The 16119-nt window shown below is 41.7% G+C and overlaps 1 protein-coding gene across 1 annotated transcript in view; it reads left to right on the forward strand.

The window, feature by feature from the left end:
* The window catches only part of EDC4 (enhancer of mRNA decapping 4), a 631081-nt gene extending 624117 nt beyond the window's left edge, over window positions 1-6964 (forward strand). Inside the window, exon 27 of the mRNA XM_018559011.1 lies at window positions 6655-6964. Within this exon, the coding sequence (XP_018414513.1) occupies window positions 6655-6847 (193 nt within the window). The 3' untranslated portion in view covers window positions 6848-6964. The remainder of the gene's footprint in view (window positions 1-6654) is intronic.
* Window positions 6965-16119: the final 9155 nt, after the last annotated feature.

The following is a 16119-nucleotide window of genomic DNA, read 5'->3' on the forward strand; positions in this document are numbered from 1 at the left end:
GCTGGGCACACAGAAATGTTTGCACATCAGGGAGGGACAATGGCTACAAGACTGTTATGGATACCTGACAGCCCAGATCACATACACAGCTGCACAGATGTTGCAGATTACAAAGTCACTGATCAATAGAGGAGGAGGTTGCACATGCTTTAAAACAAACCCTTACTGACCTCTTGTTTTATTTACTGTGAAGTAGTTAATTCTCAAAGATCACAAGACTCTAAAGTCAGGTTTCAGTTTAGTTTTAATGGTTTAGAAAAAGCTGCTGCTGCCAAGATTCGACTCTGTATTAAAAAAAAGCTGTTTAGTTTTTATAGTTTTTCTCTCTTGTCCCATGAGTGAAACAGGAATTCAGGACCAGTCGGATTTTACCTCCGCCTACAGGAGTATTGGACACTGGCAAGCAGATATATTGTAAGTCAGCCCTAAGTATAACCCCTGTTCTAACCAGTATGCCTCAGTTTTTCCAGTGTCCAGGGAGAATGGACAATTGTTTTTTTAACATCTGCTGAGAAAAGACTTACCATGTTATTTCTGGCCTTTTTTTCACATAGTCACTTAGTATTCGAGGTTGAAAAAAGACACAGGTCCACCAAGTTCAACCTTACGCCCTTTTTATTTATTTATTTTTCCCTTGAATTCTTGTTTCCTCAACTTCAATTAAGATTCATTGCTACATCACTGCTTGAGCTGGTCCTCTGCCTAGCTTTGGAGGCTGTACCCGGACCCCACTGGACTAGACAAATGCGGAGCTAACCTGGAACGTAAATCTTGGACTACGGGCTATGAATTGCGGTGCTTCCTATACCTGAGTTAGCACTTCATGTCCAAAGCTGTGGTACATCCCCAGGTATGACCCTGTCTTTAAAGACTAACTTTGTGGGTAAGGCTTTTCAGGCTATAGCACCAAATGCTCTAGCGGCATTGTTAGGTGACTTTTTGAATTTCCCACCGCCACAGTTTCACCGCAGTAAGGGGTAATGCTCATTGACTTAGCACTGTTGTGTTAATTTCCACATATGCACTTTCTTTCCTGCCATTCCCAGCACCATCTCATAGCTGCTCCTACTTGCAAGCTGCTAATAGAACTCTGGCCTCCTGTCTGTTACCAATGCCCATCTACAGTGACCTGCTGACCAACCCTCAACAGCAACACCCGCCTTAGATTTTGTGAATAAATAGGGCCTTGCCTCTTACTTTGGGCCTTGTTGCATTGCCACTGTGCAGCTGCACAGAGGGCAGCCATGCTGCTACAGGTGATCCCAGCACATACTTTTCTCGTGGTTCTGGGGGCATTTACTCAGTATCCTCTGAGGGAACCAGTGCCTGTTACTTAGAAAACCGGCGCACAGATCTAAGTGCAGTATAAAAGTGACTGTTTAATAAGGTTAAAAGTAATGCACTTACAGGATATTAAAAAACATCTTGCCTGTCACGCATTAGATGAAAGTCCCATCTCAGCTGTTGGTCCAAGATTGCTATCAGAATATGGAGAGAGCAGAGTCCAGTTCAGTCCAGAAAGATTCCAGAAAGCCTGTGCTGAAAGACACGGGTCTGATCCAGTGGCTGAGCACTGCTGTGGCTGGTTCTCCTCAAGGCAGGGTCACAGCTGCTGAGTACTTCCGGGTCATCAGGTGTTGCTAGGCAACGCGTTTCAGAGGTTCACCTCCTTTGTCAAGCCTAAGGGTGGAGTGGACAGAGTCCTTTATATAGTGGAAAGGGGGAAGCATTGAGCGCTTTGGCGCCAACTAGTGGGAGGAAGCCAATAGTGGTAAATTGCTGCCAGGAATGCATCATAAAAGTGGTCGGCAATAAAAACATAATAGTAATATTAACCACCTCCCATCCGCCGAGTGTCGAAAGACGGCCGGACGGGAGTCTCCTGGATGCAGGTCGGCATCATTAGACGTCCTTTGTGCCCGCGCACGAGCGGGAAACCACCTGGATTTTAAACGGCCAGCGATGGTAAGGAGGTAAGCCCTCCTTACCTCTGGTCGCCGTCGCTGTCCCCACCGCCGCCGTCCCCGCGATCCCAGGCAATGTGGCTCTGTGCACTGAGAACGGAGGGAGATCAGTACCCGATCTCCCTCCGCTCTCCTCCCGGTCTCTGAATGCAGGAAGTGATGTATATTACATCACTTCCACATTTCTATGTCACTCTCAGGTACAGAGACCGGAGAGAAGCTGATGAAGCAGATCTGTGCTTCATCAGCTTCTCTGGGGGTCCCTAGGTGACATTACGGGTCTTAGAGACCCCCGATGTCTCCATAAAGGGGACCTGTAACTGTAATTTGTTATTATTGTTATAATTTGTTATTACATAGGGTACTTCTTAGCACCCTATGTGATAACAATAAAGTTAAGTGTAAAAAAAAAAACCATAGATGCGCAAAAATGCATTAGATGCGCCTACACGCAAAAATTACGATTGCTCCAATTATGCTGCACGTGTTGCATATCGCCACGAACGTCGCAATGAGAGCAATAATTTTAGGGCCATTAATCACTGATGACACTAAACTGATGAGCGGTAAAATAATTTAAAGGAGAACTATGAGGTGAGTGCTTTTCACTCAAGCCTATGGTCAATTTTGGCTATGGTGGATTTTTGCGATTTCGCAAGGCGCGCACAATTTTAAGGCTTGACATGTTTGGTGTCTATTTACCCGACGTGACACCGCCTTTTATATTTTACCAAAAAGTTGGGTAAAAATAAATGTTTCCTAAAATAATAAAGGGAAAACCATTTTTAAAAAAAAATATTCTGTACTTTTTTTGTTATATAGTAAAAAAAAAAAAACAGTAGTGATTAAATACCACCAAAAGAGAGCTCTATATGTCCCCAAAAAATTGTATAAAATTCATTTCAGTACAGCGTTGCATGACGGAATAAACGTCAGCAAAGTACTGCAGCGATGAATACTGAAAAATGGCCTGGACAGGAAGGGGGTGTAAACACCCCGGTCAGCAAGTGGTTAAAGATATTGAAAATGATCGTGATAAAATAATGATACAACTATAAAATTATAAGATTATAAAAAACATATACGGAGTAAGAAGAACATATGTCAATCGGTGAAATATAAGAAAGGGGCCGAATGCATGTACAGTACGTATGGATGTAGATGCATGGTATGCATGTACACTGCGCAAAGGTGCAAAAGGACTGCCCACTCCACCCTTAGGCCCCATTCACACTGAGCGACACTTACCTCGAGCGGATTTCCGCACGGCCGGGATAGCGCGACTGTTAGGGCGACGTTCCGGTGACCTTCACCGTCGGGCTGCATGCAAAAATAGAAACATCACGCGACATCCGCACAAGCGACGAGCGACAGGGGACATGGAGCTGAAGAATAGAGCAGCTCCATTGGAAATCATTGGTCGAGCGACTTCTCGCGATATTGCAGCAGAAATTGTGCAATTAAACGCTTAGTGTGAATGGGCACTTAGGCTTGACAAAGAAGGTGAACATCTGAAACGCGTTGCCGAGCGACACCTGACGGCCCGGAAGTACTCAGCAGCTGTGACCCTGCATTGAGGAGAACCAGCCACAGCAGTGCTCAGCCACTGGATCAGACCTGTGTCTTCCAGCACAGGCTTTCTGGAATCTTTCTGGACTGAACTGGACTCTGCTATTTCCATATCCTGATAGCAATCTTGGACCAGCACCTGAGATGGGACTTTCATCTGATGCGTGAGAGGCAAGATGTTTTTTAATATCCTGTAAGTGCATTACTTTTAACCTTATTAAACAGTCACTTTTATACTGCACTTAGATCTGTGCGCCAGTTTTCTATGTTTTCTTCACAGTGCTGTTACATGGATGTTTCCCTATCCAACTAACCAGGCTGCAGGATCAGTGCACACATCTTCTCTGGATTAATTACCAGTATAACTGGAGTTCCTTTGATACTATCAATATATAGTCCAGGGCTCAAAATTTCCACTCGCCCCCTCGCAATTTGCGAGTGAAAATTGCGTGGGGGCGAGTGGAAATGAAGCCTCCTCGGGGCGGCTTCTCTCCTGTTCACCGACCTGATGACAGCGCTCCCTCGTCCGAGTGCCTGTTACTTGGAATTTGACACCGTTGTTATAGGGTCCTCTTCATTGGAGTCCCCCTACCTTATCCTCAGGACTTCTACGTCCACTCATGACTATTTGACCACATGCACTCAACCTCTTATACACATTGACTAGAGAGGCTCTTAAGATGCTTTGGCACCATCCCCTGCAGAACTCTAACCTGACAGAAGCCTTACATTAGGGTGGACCACTGGTCCCAATTACCATATCTGACTTCGATTTAAAGTCCCATCAGCTTTTTCTAAAGAGACTATTTTTTGATGCACCACAGTCTCCTGCTGTCACCTCGTCCTGTCAGGGGGTCCTGTCAGACCTTATTGATGCAGTGGATATTAACCTGCATTTGGAGGATCAGCCAGCATCTTATGGTTGCACTGCTGAAATGCCAATTATATATTTGAGTAATTTGGACTGCAAGGAAAGTAATTTCACAGTAGGCTAGAGCATGTTCTGCTTCGACACAGGAGGTCTAGGGAGGTCCTTCATCTACTTCTGCATTAGTTGCAGCCAGGCTCATGGGGCAAGAAGCTCAGAGGTCAGCTTATCCCTCTGCATGAAAGTGCACTTCTACAAGTGGCAGGCTGATTGTACATCCTGGTGGGCCCTTGAACAGTTTCCCTCTCTGGCAGTCAGATGCATGAGGTTTCATCTGAGAACTCATACTAATCCCTTACTTCTGGGGCTCCCTTCAGTTGTTTTTATCTCCGATGTGAGTTCTTCTCACTTAGAGTTATTCCAACTCTGAGGCTAGGTCAGGTTCTGGAGTGGTGTCCTTTCCAGGCCCCCACTGCCTTCCTCTGGAAAATTCCCTGTCCTGGAACCTGAACCACTGGTCACGGTACCTGTCACCAGAGTGGTCCAGCTTAAGCATAAATTTTCCACACCTCCCTTCACCTCTGTCAAGAGACATAGGCTGGTGGGGGAGACCCTCCTCAGGCTTCTTAACCCTTGACTATTTTTTCCCAGCGCTCTCTATTCCTCTTCCCAGTGATCAAGCATTTGGGTTTTGAGCAGGCATCTAGTCCTGTCTCTGCAGATCAGGTAGTCCCTGCTATAAACTCTATAATCTCTTCAGATCTCTCTATTCTCTTCAGTGTCTGCTGGGGATGGAGTAGATTCAGAGTGCTTCATAGGTACCTTTTCTAAGGGATTGATCCTCCCTTCTTGGTTACTAAGCAGCCTCCTGGGAAAAGTCAATGGTTTTAGCCCTTTGGCTAAAATGTATGACCCTCGATCCACAGCTGTTGATGCTTCAATGGAGCCTGGAATTCCTGGATCCATGGCTGGTTAAGGTTAGGCAGACTCTACAACATTCTTCTGCAGGTCCCAGTGTCACCTAGGGGTGTTAGAGAGCATATTTTAGTTTTCATTCTCCCTGTTGTCCCCATCTTACCAGTCTGTAATTAAGGCTTACTTTTTGTTCTGCCTACCCTAGCGACATTGTCTTCCTGGCACATTTGTCCCTGTCAATTTTTTGTGGCATCTGAACCCTTGGGTTCTCTAGTTGGCTCAGTGGTCTCTTCCCTTGGGGACTGTTGTGTTGAATTTGACTGTACATTCTCTGGTGTACCTTGCTTAGCGAGGTTGGTAGTTTGGTTAGGCAACTTGCTTTAATCATAGAGTTTTATTCCCTTGACCCTAAGGTGTAGGAATGTTAGGCTTTTCCAAGTAGGCTGGCTGGTCTTTCTTGCCTGGGCCTGATTTTTATACTGGGTTCCCTTTGCGACCTGTTCATACTGAGGGTTATTACCAGTGGGTTTGTTTTCTTTTGTTTTTCTTCCTTGCTTGGGAATTTGTTTGTTTGCTTCTGTTCTACCGGTTTTTGTTGATCATCTCCTTGCTGTTTCAGATTTGATTTTCCCTTCAGTGTGGAGTCATTCCCCTCTGGTGGTGACCTTCTCCATTCTGGTCTGGACCATCAGGTGTGTTCTCCATTCTCTCCCTTTTGGGGACTTTAGCTGGTTCCCCTATCTACCATAGGGCCCAACTTCATCCATTCAGATTCAGGTGTTGGTCGTTCAGGTGGCTCCTGGGTTCAGGTGGCTCCTGGGCTACAGGCAATCCCCCGTCCCCTATTGCTGGTAATGGTTTTTGGTGTGTTGCCCACCCCTCAGTTGGACTGCTTTTGGATATCCTATCTCAATTCCTATGTCCTTCATTGGACAAGAAGGAAATAGTTTTATTGTCATAACAGTAAAATCCATTTCTTGGGAGTCCATTGAGGGACATAGGTTTTTTTTTTTTGCTCTTGCCCTTAGTACTGCTTTAACACAAAACTGAGGCATACTGAGGTAGGGTTTTTACATGGTTTGGTTTGTGATTTTTTTCTGTTTATAGTGTCTAATCATCCTGTAGGTGGCAGTATAACCCAACTGATTTTGAAATCCTGTGTCCCTCAGTGGACCCCAAAAAAACAGATGATACGGTAAGTACAAAAATCCCATTTTATGTAAATACTTCAATGTTCATAGTCTGGACACAGGTTCACTTTTAAGGTGTGAATGATTTACAGCCATTGGTAGTGTCAATTTTATTGTATACTTTACCCTCTTCTTTTTTCTCTTGTAGCTATTTGGAAGAAGCAGTGATGCATCTGGATCACAGTGACCCTGTAACTAGAGATCACATGGGCAGTGTAATGACCCAAGTGCGACAGAAATTGTTCCAGTTCTTACAAGTGGAGCCTCACAACCCTCTACAGAAGCCAGCTCGGCGCCTCATGATTATGTTGCAAGGGTTGGTCACCCCAAATATGAGCTAGATGCAAATTTTGTTTTGACCATAACATTACATCACGTTGGAAATTTATATTACATGTATGTCATTTAAGATATATTTAAACTTCCCAGTTCTTAAGAGTACCTACCCTAAACTGTTGAAGTGTAAGTCCACATTTGACATAGGTCTGGACTTGCACTTAACATCTGTAGCAATTGTTCTGCTACCACCCAATATGCATGGCTGACACATTGCCATATTATTTCTGCCCTCTGTCCAGGCTGACAAGAAGCAGGCAGCTTTGATGTTGTGTAAAGATCATAAGTAACCTGGCTCCTAACCTCTCATGCCTTTTTGCCTGAGAAGACAGCATTGCATTGGCCAGAACAATTGCTAGGAACTTCAGGGAATCCAAAAGTAAGCATAATTTTGTGCAAGCCTGAACCTTTGTAACTACTACAAGTCATTTGAAAGTAAATGTATAGTTTAAAGCTGTGTTAACAGTCTTGCTAGAAAATGTAAGAGATGGGCTGAAATACTTAATTTTGTTGAAGAAAACTGTGCTCTTTCGTATGTCTGTTCTCATGACTCTAGGTTAGACATTAGGTATTTAGCGGTTTCTGTTAAATATTTGTGGGGGACTGACATTCAGGCAGAGCCATTGAATCAGCTTCTTTACAAGAATACTGATCCTATTCCAGCAAGACTGTTAATGTGACAATAAACTCAGGGGTTAAATCTTAAAATTGCATTTGAGTACCCTAACTATTAAGAAAAATTTAGCTTATTTGTGTTTCATTTGGATGTAGATCCTCAAATCATCTCTGAATTGGTGCGGACACCGTCCTTCCTTCTGGAGGGTGGCTACTTTTGTTCCCATGTTCTCTATGTGTGTTGTAAAGTAGCCACCACTCCAAGCTCCCTCCCATGATGGACTACAATCTCAATACAAATGAATAAACTTCTCAATACAAATGAATACACTAAGCGTGAGATTGTAGTCCATCACAGGAGAGAGCTTTGAGTGGTGCCTACTTTACAAAACACACAGGGAAAATGGGAAGCAAAAATAGCCAACCTCCAGAAGGTAGGAGAGTGTTATTCAGAGATGATTGAGGATCTACAGCTGAGTGATACACAAATAAGCTACATTTTTCTTAATAGGGGACTTGAAAGCATTTTTAAGGTTCAACTCCTGAGTTTAATGTCATTTAACTTTAAAAAAAGAAACTTCAGATTTCCATTTGAGTGCATCATTAACAATGGAGATTTTTTTCTGTTTGGAATATAATCCTTTAGGACTTTTGCATTTTATCCACATGGTAAGCCTTTTTTGGTGATTAATCTGGTCAACATATAATCTAACATTTAGTAAAATTGTCCTTGATGAAGCCCCCTTATAAAATGCAGTCATGTAGAGGATCCCGCCACGCTCCTGAACGAAAATGCCCCAACTTCCAAAGGGGGGGGGGGGGTGCTGAAATGACAGCAGATGGCGCTGCTGGATCAGATAAACAAATCAGTAAGTCACCAGCACTCCAAAGGTTTTCCAAGCAAAGTAATTTGTATTTCATGTGTAAAGCTACATCACCAAGTGTAGCAATTTTTCGGAACGCACCCGGTTCCTTCATCAGGCAAAACAAAGTGATGCATATGATATGCATCACTTTGTTTTGCCTGATGAAGGAACCTGATGCATTCCGAAGCCTTGCTACACTTGATGATGTAAGTTTACACATGGCATAAAAGAGCTATGCTTGGAGAACCTTTGGAATGCTGGTGACTTACTCTTTTATTTACCCCTTTTAAAATGGGTTCCCTAAATAAATACCTGTAGTCTGTACTCGTACTCCAAATAGAGTATGAGACAATCTGAAGGAATAAACTGGGACTTTCGGTTGTTGTGAAGAGAATTCTGTGTGGTGGGCAAGGTCAGTGACAGGGTTGCAGGTAACTAACCAAAGGGAGTCCACTATGGGAGAGGGGGTCCATAATAGACAGCTTCACTATAGGAGAAGTTGTCTTTAAGCTTGACTTTCCCAATAAACACTATATCATGTGCCTATGTTGCTAAATGTCCTGCAAGGAAATTTTCTTCTTGTAGCACCAGTTTCATGCCACTAAATATATCACTGTTTTCCTGGAATATCCTATGGTGGAATTTTAAGATGGAATCAGTTTAGTAGTCATTTTCCTTACCACTTCTTCAAGCAATAAAGCAGAATTGTTTTAAGGGATTTAAAAATCCGCAGTGTCAACTAATCTTGTTTCTATTTCAGCATAATTGGTAACATTCACGTCAGGGTGTTTGTAATTGTTACTAATAACTTGTACATGTTCTTTATACATCAAAACATTTGGTTAAAAATGTATCACACATTCACTAAATGCCTACAATACAATAGATTTGGTAAATATTGTTTTATTAATATTTCCAGTTTGTTATGTTAAACATATGTTATCACAGCTGCCTGAGATTTCCTTTAATTAAAGCATTTCACTGTAAACATATTGGTGAACTCTGGTCCAGTTAAATAGTTGTCTGTTTCAGTGCCTTGGTACATTTACCTGCTATTATTGCCGGTAAGTAAAGTATGAGGTGAAGACTTTCATTGCAGTTCGTACACTACCTAGCAAGCAATGCAAGCATTCTAGACTGTATAGATTTTATATAGCAAGTTTATCTTACTTGGAATCTAGTTATACAGTTGTAGACAAATTTGTTGTACCCTTTCTCATTAAAATAGTGCTCTATTCTTCCTGAAAAGTGCTTAAATAATAATCAATTGTCTCATGTCTGCATGCCTTTGGTATGTCATAGAGTAAAGCAAAGAAAGTGTGAAAAAAGATAAATTATTGCTCATTCTACAAAGATATTCTAAAATCACCCAGCTGGATTTGTCGGTCTCCTTAAAAAAAATATAAATAATGGTATCTTTCAAACTGTTTTCTGTAATTAGTATCATACATGTCTTCAATCTTATAACAAATCACTTAGGTAATTTAAATGGAGAATAATAGTCTGGTATCATCATGTGCACCACACTAAACATGGACCAGAGAAGGGAAAAGAAAGTGTTGTCTGAGGTGATCAGAAAGAAGATTATAGACCAGCATGTCACAGGTAAAGGCTATAAGACCATCTCCAAGGAAATTTGGTTAATAAATGTCTATTTTACAATTGTAAAATCCATGGGAGTGTCACCAATTTCCCTGGACATGGCCACAGGAGGAAACTATACCCCAGACTCAACAGAATGAGAGTGAATGGTAGACACAGAGCCAAGGAAAATGTCCAAATAGTTCCATACTGAACTCAAAGGTGTCTGAATGCACCTTGCATTGCTTTTTAAATGACAGTTGGCTCAAGAGAACACCTAAGAGGAAAGACAAACATAAAGAAAAAAGGCTGGAATTTACCAAAATGCATATTGACAATGTCCTTTGGACAAATAAGACAAAAATGGGTCTTTTTGGCAAATCGCTTAAAGCAGAACTAAAGCCAAAACATTTTTTTTTTATGTTAGATAGGGTAAGGGAGGGATATAACACTTGCCAGCTTTTTTTTCCATCTGTATCCCATTGGGGAGAGTTACCTTTATTTGCTATCTGATGGCCACAACTTTCCAGTTGTGAGAGGGAATCCCTTCAATGTTAGGTAAATTGCTGGTGCTCAGCAGGTATTGTCCCCATTGAAATATTTCTTATGCGCACCTGTTCTTGTGACCACCCAAAATTTGGGATTTTCTTTCATTTTCAATGGTAACAAGGGATAAGACTGTGTGTTCTTTTTTTTTTTTCGTGATGGTACCAACCGTTTTGTTTGTTTTTGTTGTGGGAATATGCTTCATATTAAGTTACAACTTGCATCTTACAATGTCTTCCCCAGAACCAGAACTTACCATCCACAATAAAAATAGTGAAATGAAGGGCTCTAAAATCCCCTGTCCTAGCCAGCACGACAAAGGGAGACAGAGTACCCAGAATTGGAAGACACTCCCCAACCCCACAAGACTTGACAGGCAGATGTAGAGAGGCATTTTGTTTATCAGGGCAGTCTAACACTGTTAAGCTGGAGAATATGCCTAGCACAGTCAGGTCTTAAGGGCCCATTCACTCAATCTTTTACCCCATCATCTTTTTTTGATGATTAAATCTACTAGGTATGTCCCAATACCGAGGCTAGCATCGGTATCGGGACCGATGCAAGGCATTTTCACAAGTACTTGTACTTGTGAAAATGCCCCGGTACATAACACTGATGCTTGCATATCGCCCGACGCCGGGACATGTAGTTCCAGGCGCCGGGCAAGCGAGAGCAGGGGGCGTGGAGCGCTGAGAGTGGGGGCGTGGAGCAGTGACAGAGCAGGGGCCGTGGAGCGGCGACAGAGCCGAACACGTGGAGCTGTGACAGTGCTGTGCTAGAACTTCTGTGTTGGAGGTAACAGGGTAAATAAAGAGTGCCTGTCACCTCCAAATGCTATCACACAGGGGTTTGTTATCCGCTGTGTGATAGCAATAAAGTTAAGTGAAAAAAATTAATAAAATAAAAAAGTAAAAAATAATAACTAAATAAAAATGTAAAAAAATAAAAGGCGATAAAGTAAAAATAATAAAATAAATGGAAATTATTTTTTTTACAAAGTAAACAGAAATTGAAATAAAATGAAAACCAGCCCCGCTGCCCCCATCATCTGAATGCGAATAAACGTGTAGTGTTTTCAACCGCGATTGTGTGCAACCGCACGGGCAGGGCAGTATTGCGGCGGGAAACCACGCAATCTGTCTGACACGACTGGGGTGCCATTAGAAAATAATGGCACTAGCAGCGCGATCGGCGGTGGTGTGCAATCCGTGACGCCCGGTCGTTGTGCACGAAACTGAGGGGATGGCTGGGCGGTCACAGAATTGCACACTACCGCCAATCGCGTTGGCAGTGCCATTATTTTGTAATGGCACTCCATTCACGCCAATCAGATCACACGGTGTCCCGCCGCAATACAGCCTGGACGGTCCCACACGATCGCAGTTGAAAACATGAATAGGTTAAATGTTTTATTGTTCTAAAACGGTCTTAAATTAAAGTTGTTCATAATCATAAAGAAATTGGCCTAAATCATTACAGATGTTCCTCGCTTACCGACTTACCTGTTTTGAGACCACTCGCACTTACGACGGACCGTCGATCGTTCTCCGACCTTGAAGTGGTGTCCTCCGATCTTCACAGCGGGTCCCGGTAAGTATTTTCATTGCCCGATGTACAGTACACTGTTCGGTACTGTACATCGGCAACACTATACAGTACTGTACTAATGAAGTACAGTACTGTATAGAGTTCCTCACTTAATAACAAATCCATTTAATGACTTGGTCGTAGGAACGGAACTCGTCATTAAGTGAGGAATACCTGTACTCTATTACTTTTTCTTAAAGGGACAGGTGACATTTAAAAAAAAACATCTGTAATTGGTATCGGCAAGTACATGAGGGACAGTACTTGTACTTGGTCTTAAAGTGGTATCGGGACATCCCTAAAATCTACTAAGTTACCTAAACTTAAAGTTCATAAATAGATCCTCACTCGTGATATCTTGCAATTCAAAAACAGTGTACTCATAAATTTAACGATCCAAGTTACATAGTTAGTCAGGTTGAAAAAAGACACAAGTCCATTGAGTTCAACCTATAGAGATATGGAAAAAAAAAAGCCTAAACAGAACGCTAAGCCCACAATTGGCCACTGTTCATCCAGAGGAAGGCAAAAAAAACCCTATAAAGCATGGTTCAAATTGCTTCAACAGGGGAAAAAATTCCTTCTTGATCCCATAAGGCAATCGGATATTCCCTGGATAAACAATCTCTGATGCTTAATATACCTATAAGAACTCAATGTCCAGTAATATTCTGTGCATTTAGGAATACATCTAGATTTTTTTTTAAACAATTAACTGGGCTAGCTAGAACTAGCTCCTGGGGGAGTCTATTCCACATTTTCACAGCTCTAACTGTGAACAATCCTTTCCGTATGCAAAGGTTAAACCTCTTTTCCTCCAGACGCAAATAGCGCCCCCTTGTCCTTTGCAGTGACCTTAAACTGAATAATTTGGCACCAAGCTCACTATATGGACCATTTATGTATTTTTACATGGTGATCATGTCCCCCCTTAATCGCCCATTCTCCAGAGACAACAATTCAGGAGTTTAGTCGCCCTTCGCTGCACTTTCTCCAGTTCCAGAACATCCTTTTTGTGAACTGGTGCCCAAAACCGAACTGCATATTCCAGATGAGGTCTTACTAATGCTTTGTACTGGGGCAGGATTATGTCTCTATCTCTGGAGTCTATACCCCTTTTAATACAAGAAAGTATTTTGCTTGCTTTAGAAATTGCAGCTTGACATTGCATGCTATTATTCAGTCTATGATCTACCAGAACACCCAACTCCCCCCAAACATACTCCCCCCAGAGTATAGGACGCATGCATGTTTCCAGTCCCCAAGTGCTTAACTTTAAATTTATCAACATTAAACCTAATTTGCCAAGTAGATGCCCAATCACACCGTGTATTCAGATCTGCTTGTAAGTTGGAGACATCCTGTAAGGACTGTATTCCACTACATAACTTGGTGTCATCTGCAAACACAGAAATAGTACTTTTGCAGTTAATTACAGTATTGTTAAGCTTCCCCCAAATTAGTATTGGTCTACAAATTCCAGTCCATAGCCCCTTCATTATAATTGGGGAGGAGCACAACTATGTGGACCTAAATAGAGAGTGTCTATAGGGGAGTGCATACAATAGGCAGTAACAGGATAATATTCCTTGACAAATTATTGAAGGAGGTGGGAACTACATTCCAAACTACAGGTGGGAACTACATTCCAAAATCTTCATTGCTGGTTTAAATTTTGAAATTTTGAATTAATCTTCTTTTACAGCCCTTAATTTCAAACAAGAGACTGTTCAATATTTTAAACTTATAAATATTCCACCGTTTGGGATTAACTCTCCCATTTAATTGTTCCCTCTCCATGTCAAATAAAAAAGTTGTTTAAAGCACTACTTTGCTTCTCTATGCTCCTGTGTTGCCATCTGCTGGCAGCCAGTCATCTTCCATGTAGATTAATGACATCATTCTACCCACTTCCTGTGGACCCAGGCATTCATAAAAGCATATCCTGTTGGTGCTTTATCTTAGTCTGGGCCCATAATGCTGTAAAGGTCAGCACGCAAGTGGCATTGAAGACTACATAATTCTGGAGAGGAGGAAGTAGAACCTCAGCCCTTCAAGCAACTGTTATAAAACCTCTCGGAATTGAGCTATGTATTCTGAAAATTGTTTGAAAAAAAAATGTCTGTGGAGGGGGAAGACTGGGATGGACATTAATGAAGAACTATGGGCAAATAAAAAATAACTTTCCCTTGAATTGGGGATTCCCCTCACACTGCAAGGTTTAAGTGTTCATGTTGTCAAGGGGACTCAAAGTTGTTTTACTTACCTGCCTCCCACACTGGTCAGCACTCACCTTTGCTCCCTGTCACTCCAGCCATGGAATGTTCATCAGCATCCTCAAGTCTACTGCAGGTCAATGGACCTGTATAAGACATGATGATGTCAGTGGTCCTTAGACTGTCGGAGCCCAGAGGAGAAGCAGCCTGGAAGAAGGCAGGATCAAGTAAGTAATTCTGCTCTGCAAGAATAAGTGTTTTTCTATTTGTCCAGAGTGCTTCTTTAAATATGTAATTGTGTCTTAAATGCTTAAGAGTACCTGGATGCCAAACATAGAGTTGGGATACAAAATTCAATAAAAAAAAAGTAGAAAGAAGGAAATTAGCCTAACTCTGGAATTAAAACACCACATTATAGACATTGTCCATGACAATTCATATAAATACCCTGTTATAGAAAATCTGTACAATATATACATATACTAAAAGGAAAAAAAAATCTCTTTTTGATGATTGTTTATAATTTGATATAACTGTGCCCATTAGGATTGATATAGGGTTATTCACAAAGGGTGAATAGTTTGGAGAAGGCAGAAGTGAATAATCTAGGCCAAAATAGCCGATTTGGAACAATTCTCCAATTCAGTTCACTTTCCGGTTCACTTCTGCCTTTTCCTAGATAGAAAGAGAAATATATAGAGATAAAGCTAAAGAAATAAAGATACCATATAGAGATAGATAGTGATAGAGAAGGAGATATATAGAGATAGAGAAATATAGAGATAAAGATTTGTAGAGATAGAAAAATATAGAGCTAGCGATAGACATATAAAAAGATATATAGAGATAGAAATTTTAAGAGATAAAGATATAGAGATATATAGAGAAAGAGATAAATAGAGATAGAAATATATATAGAGAGAGGGAAATATAGAGATATATAGTGATAGAGAGTAGATAGAGAAAGATAGAGCTAAAGATAGACATATATAGAGAAAGAGATTTGTAGAGATATATAAATAAATATATAGAGATGGAGAAAAAGATATTGAGAGAGAGATAATAGAGATAAGGACATAAATATATAGAGATAAAGATTTATAGAAATTAGGGATGTCCCAATACCGATGCTAGCATCGGAATTGGGCCCGATACAGGGCATTTTGACAAGTACTTGTACTTGTCAAAATGATCAGCGCCGCCGACGTCCTCGAAAAGGAGAAAAAAAGCATTCAGCACCTCGTGAGGCACCTCCATTGAACAGGCAAGAGTGAGTAAGGGCCTGTGCTGGGATGGCAAAGAAGACAGTAGTTGCTCACGATAAGGGGTCCTCACTGTCCCTATGGGTATCAGTACCATCAAACACCCAGGGCACATGCCCACATCCCTGGGTGCTCAGGCTGCTTCCACCCACTGTTGATCTGTGGAAGTGGGTACAGAGGAGAGCTGGAGTGAGGGGGGGAGGGGGGCAGAAGTGCTCAGATGTGGACGGGGATTTAGAGATGAGCTGTGGCTGGGTGGTGAAGAGGTGAGGTGTGAATTGTGGTGCAAAGGTAAGCTGTGGCGAGGGGGAGCAGAGTTTAGCTGTGGACAGGGGGTATAGTGGTAAGCTGTGAATGAGGGGGCAAAGGTGAGCTCTGAATGAGGGTTACAGAGTTTAGCTGTGGACATGGAGTTCAGAGGTGAGTCAGATGGGTTTTTTTTTAAATGTCACCTGTCCCTTTAAGAAAAAGTATCAGTAATTGGTATCGGCAAGTAAGATATATATATAAAAATATATAGTGATAGAAAAATATAAAGATATATAGAGAAAGAGATTTGTAGAGATAGAGCTAGAAAAATATAGAGAGAGAGAGCTAGAAAAAT

Source organism: Nanorana parkeri, unplaced genomic scaffold, assembly GCF_000935625.1.
Source record: "Nanorana parkeri isolate BGI_ZX_2015 unplaced genomic scaffold, ASM93562v1 scaffold375, whole genome shotgun sequence".
Taxonomy (NCBI): Eukaryota; Metazoa; Chordata; class Amphibia; order Anura; family Dicroglossidae; genus Nanorana; species Nanorana parkeri.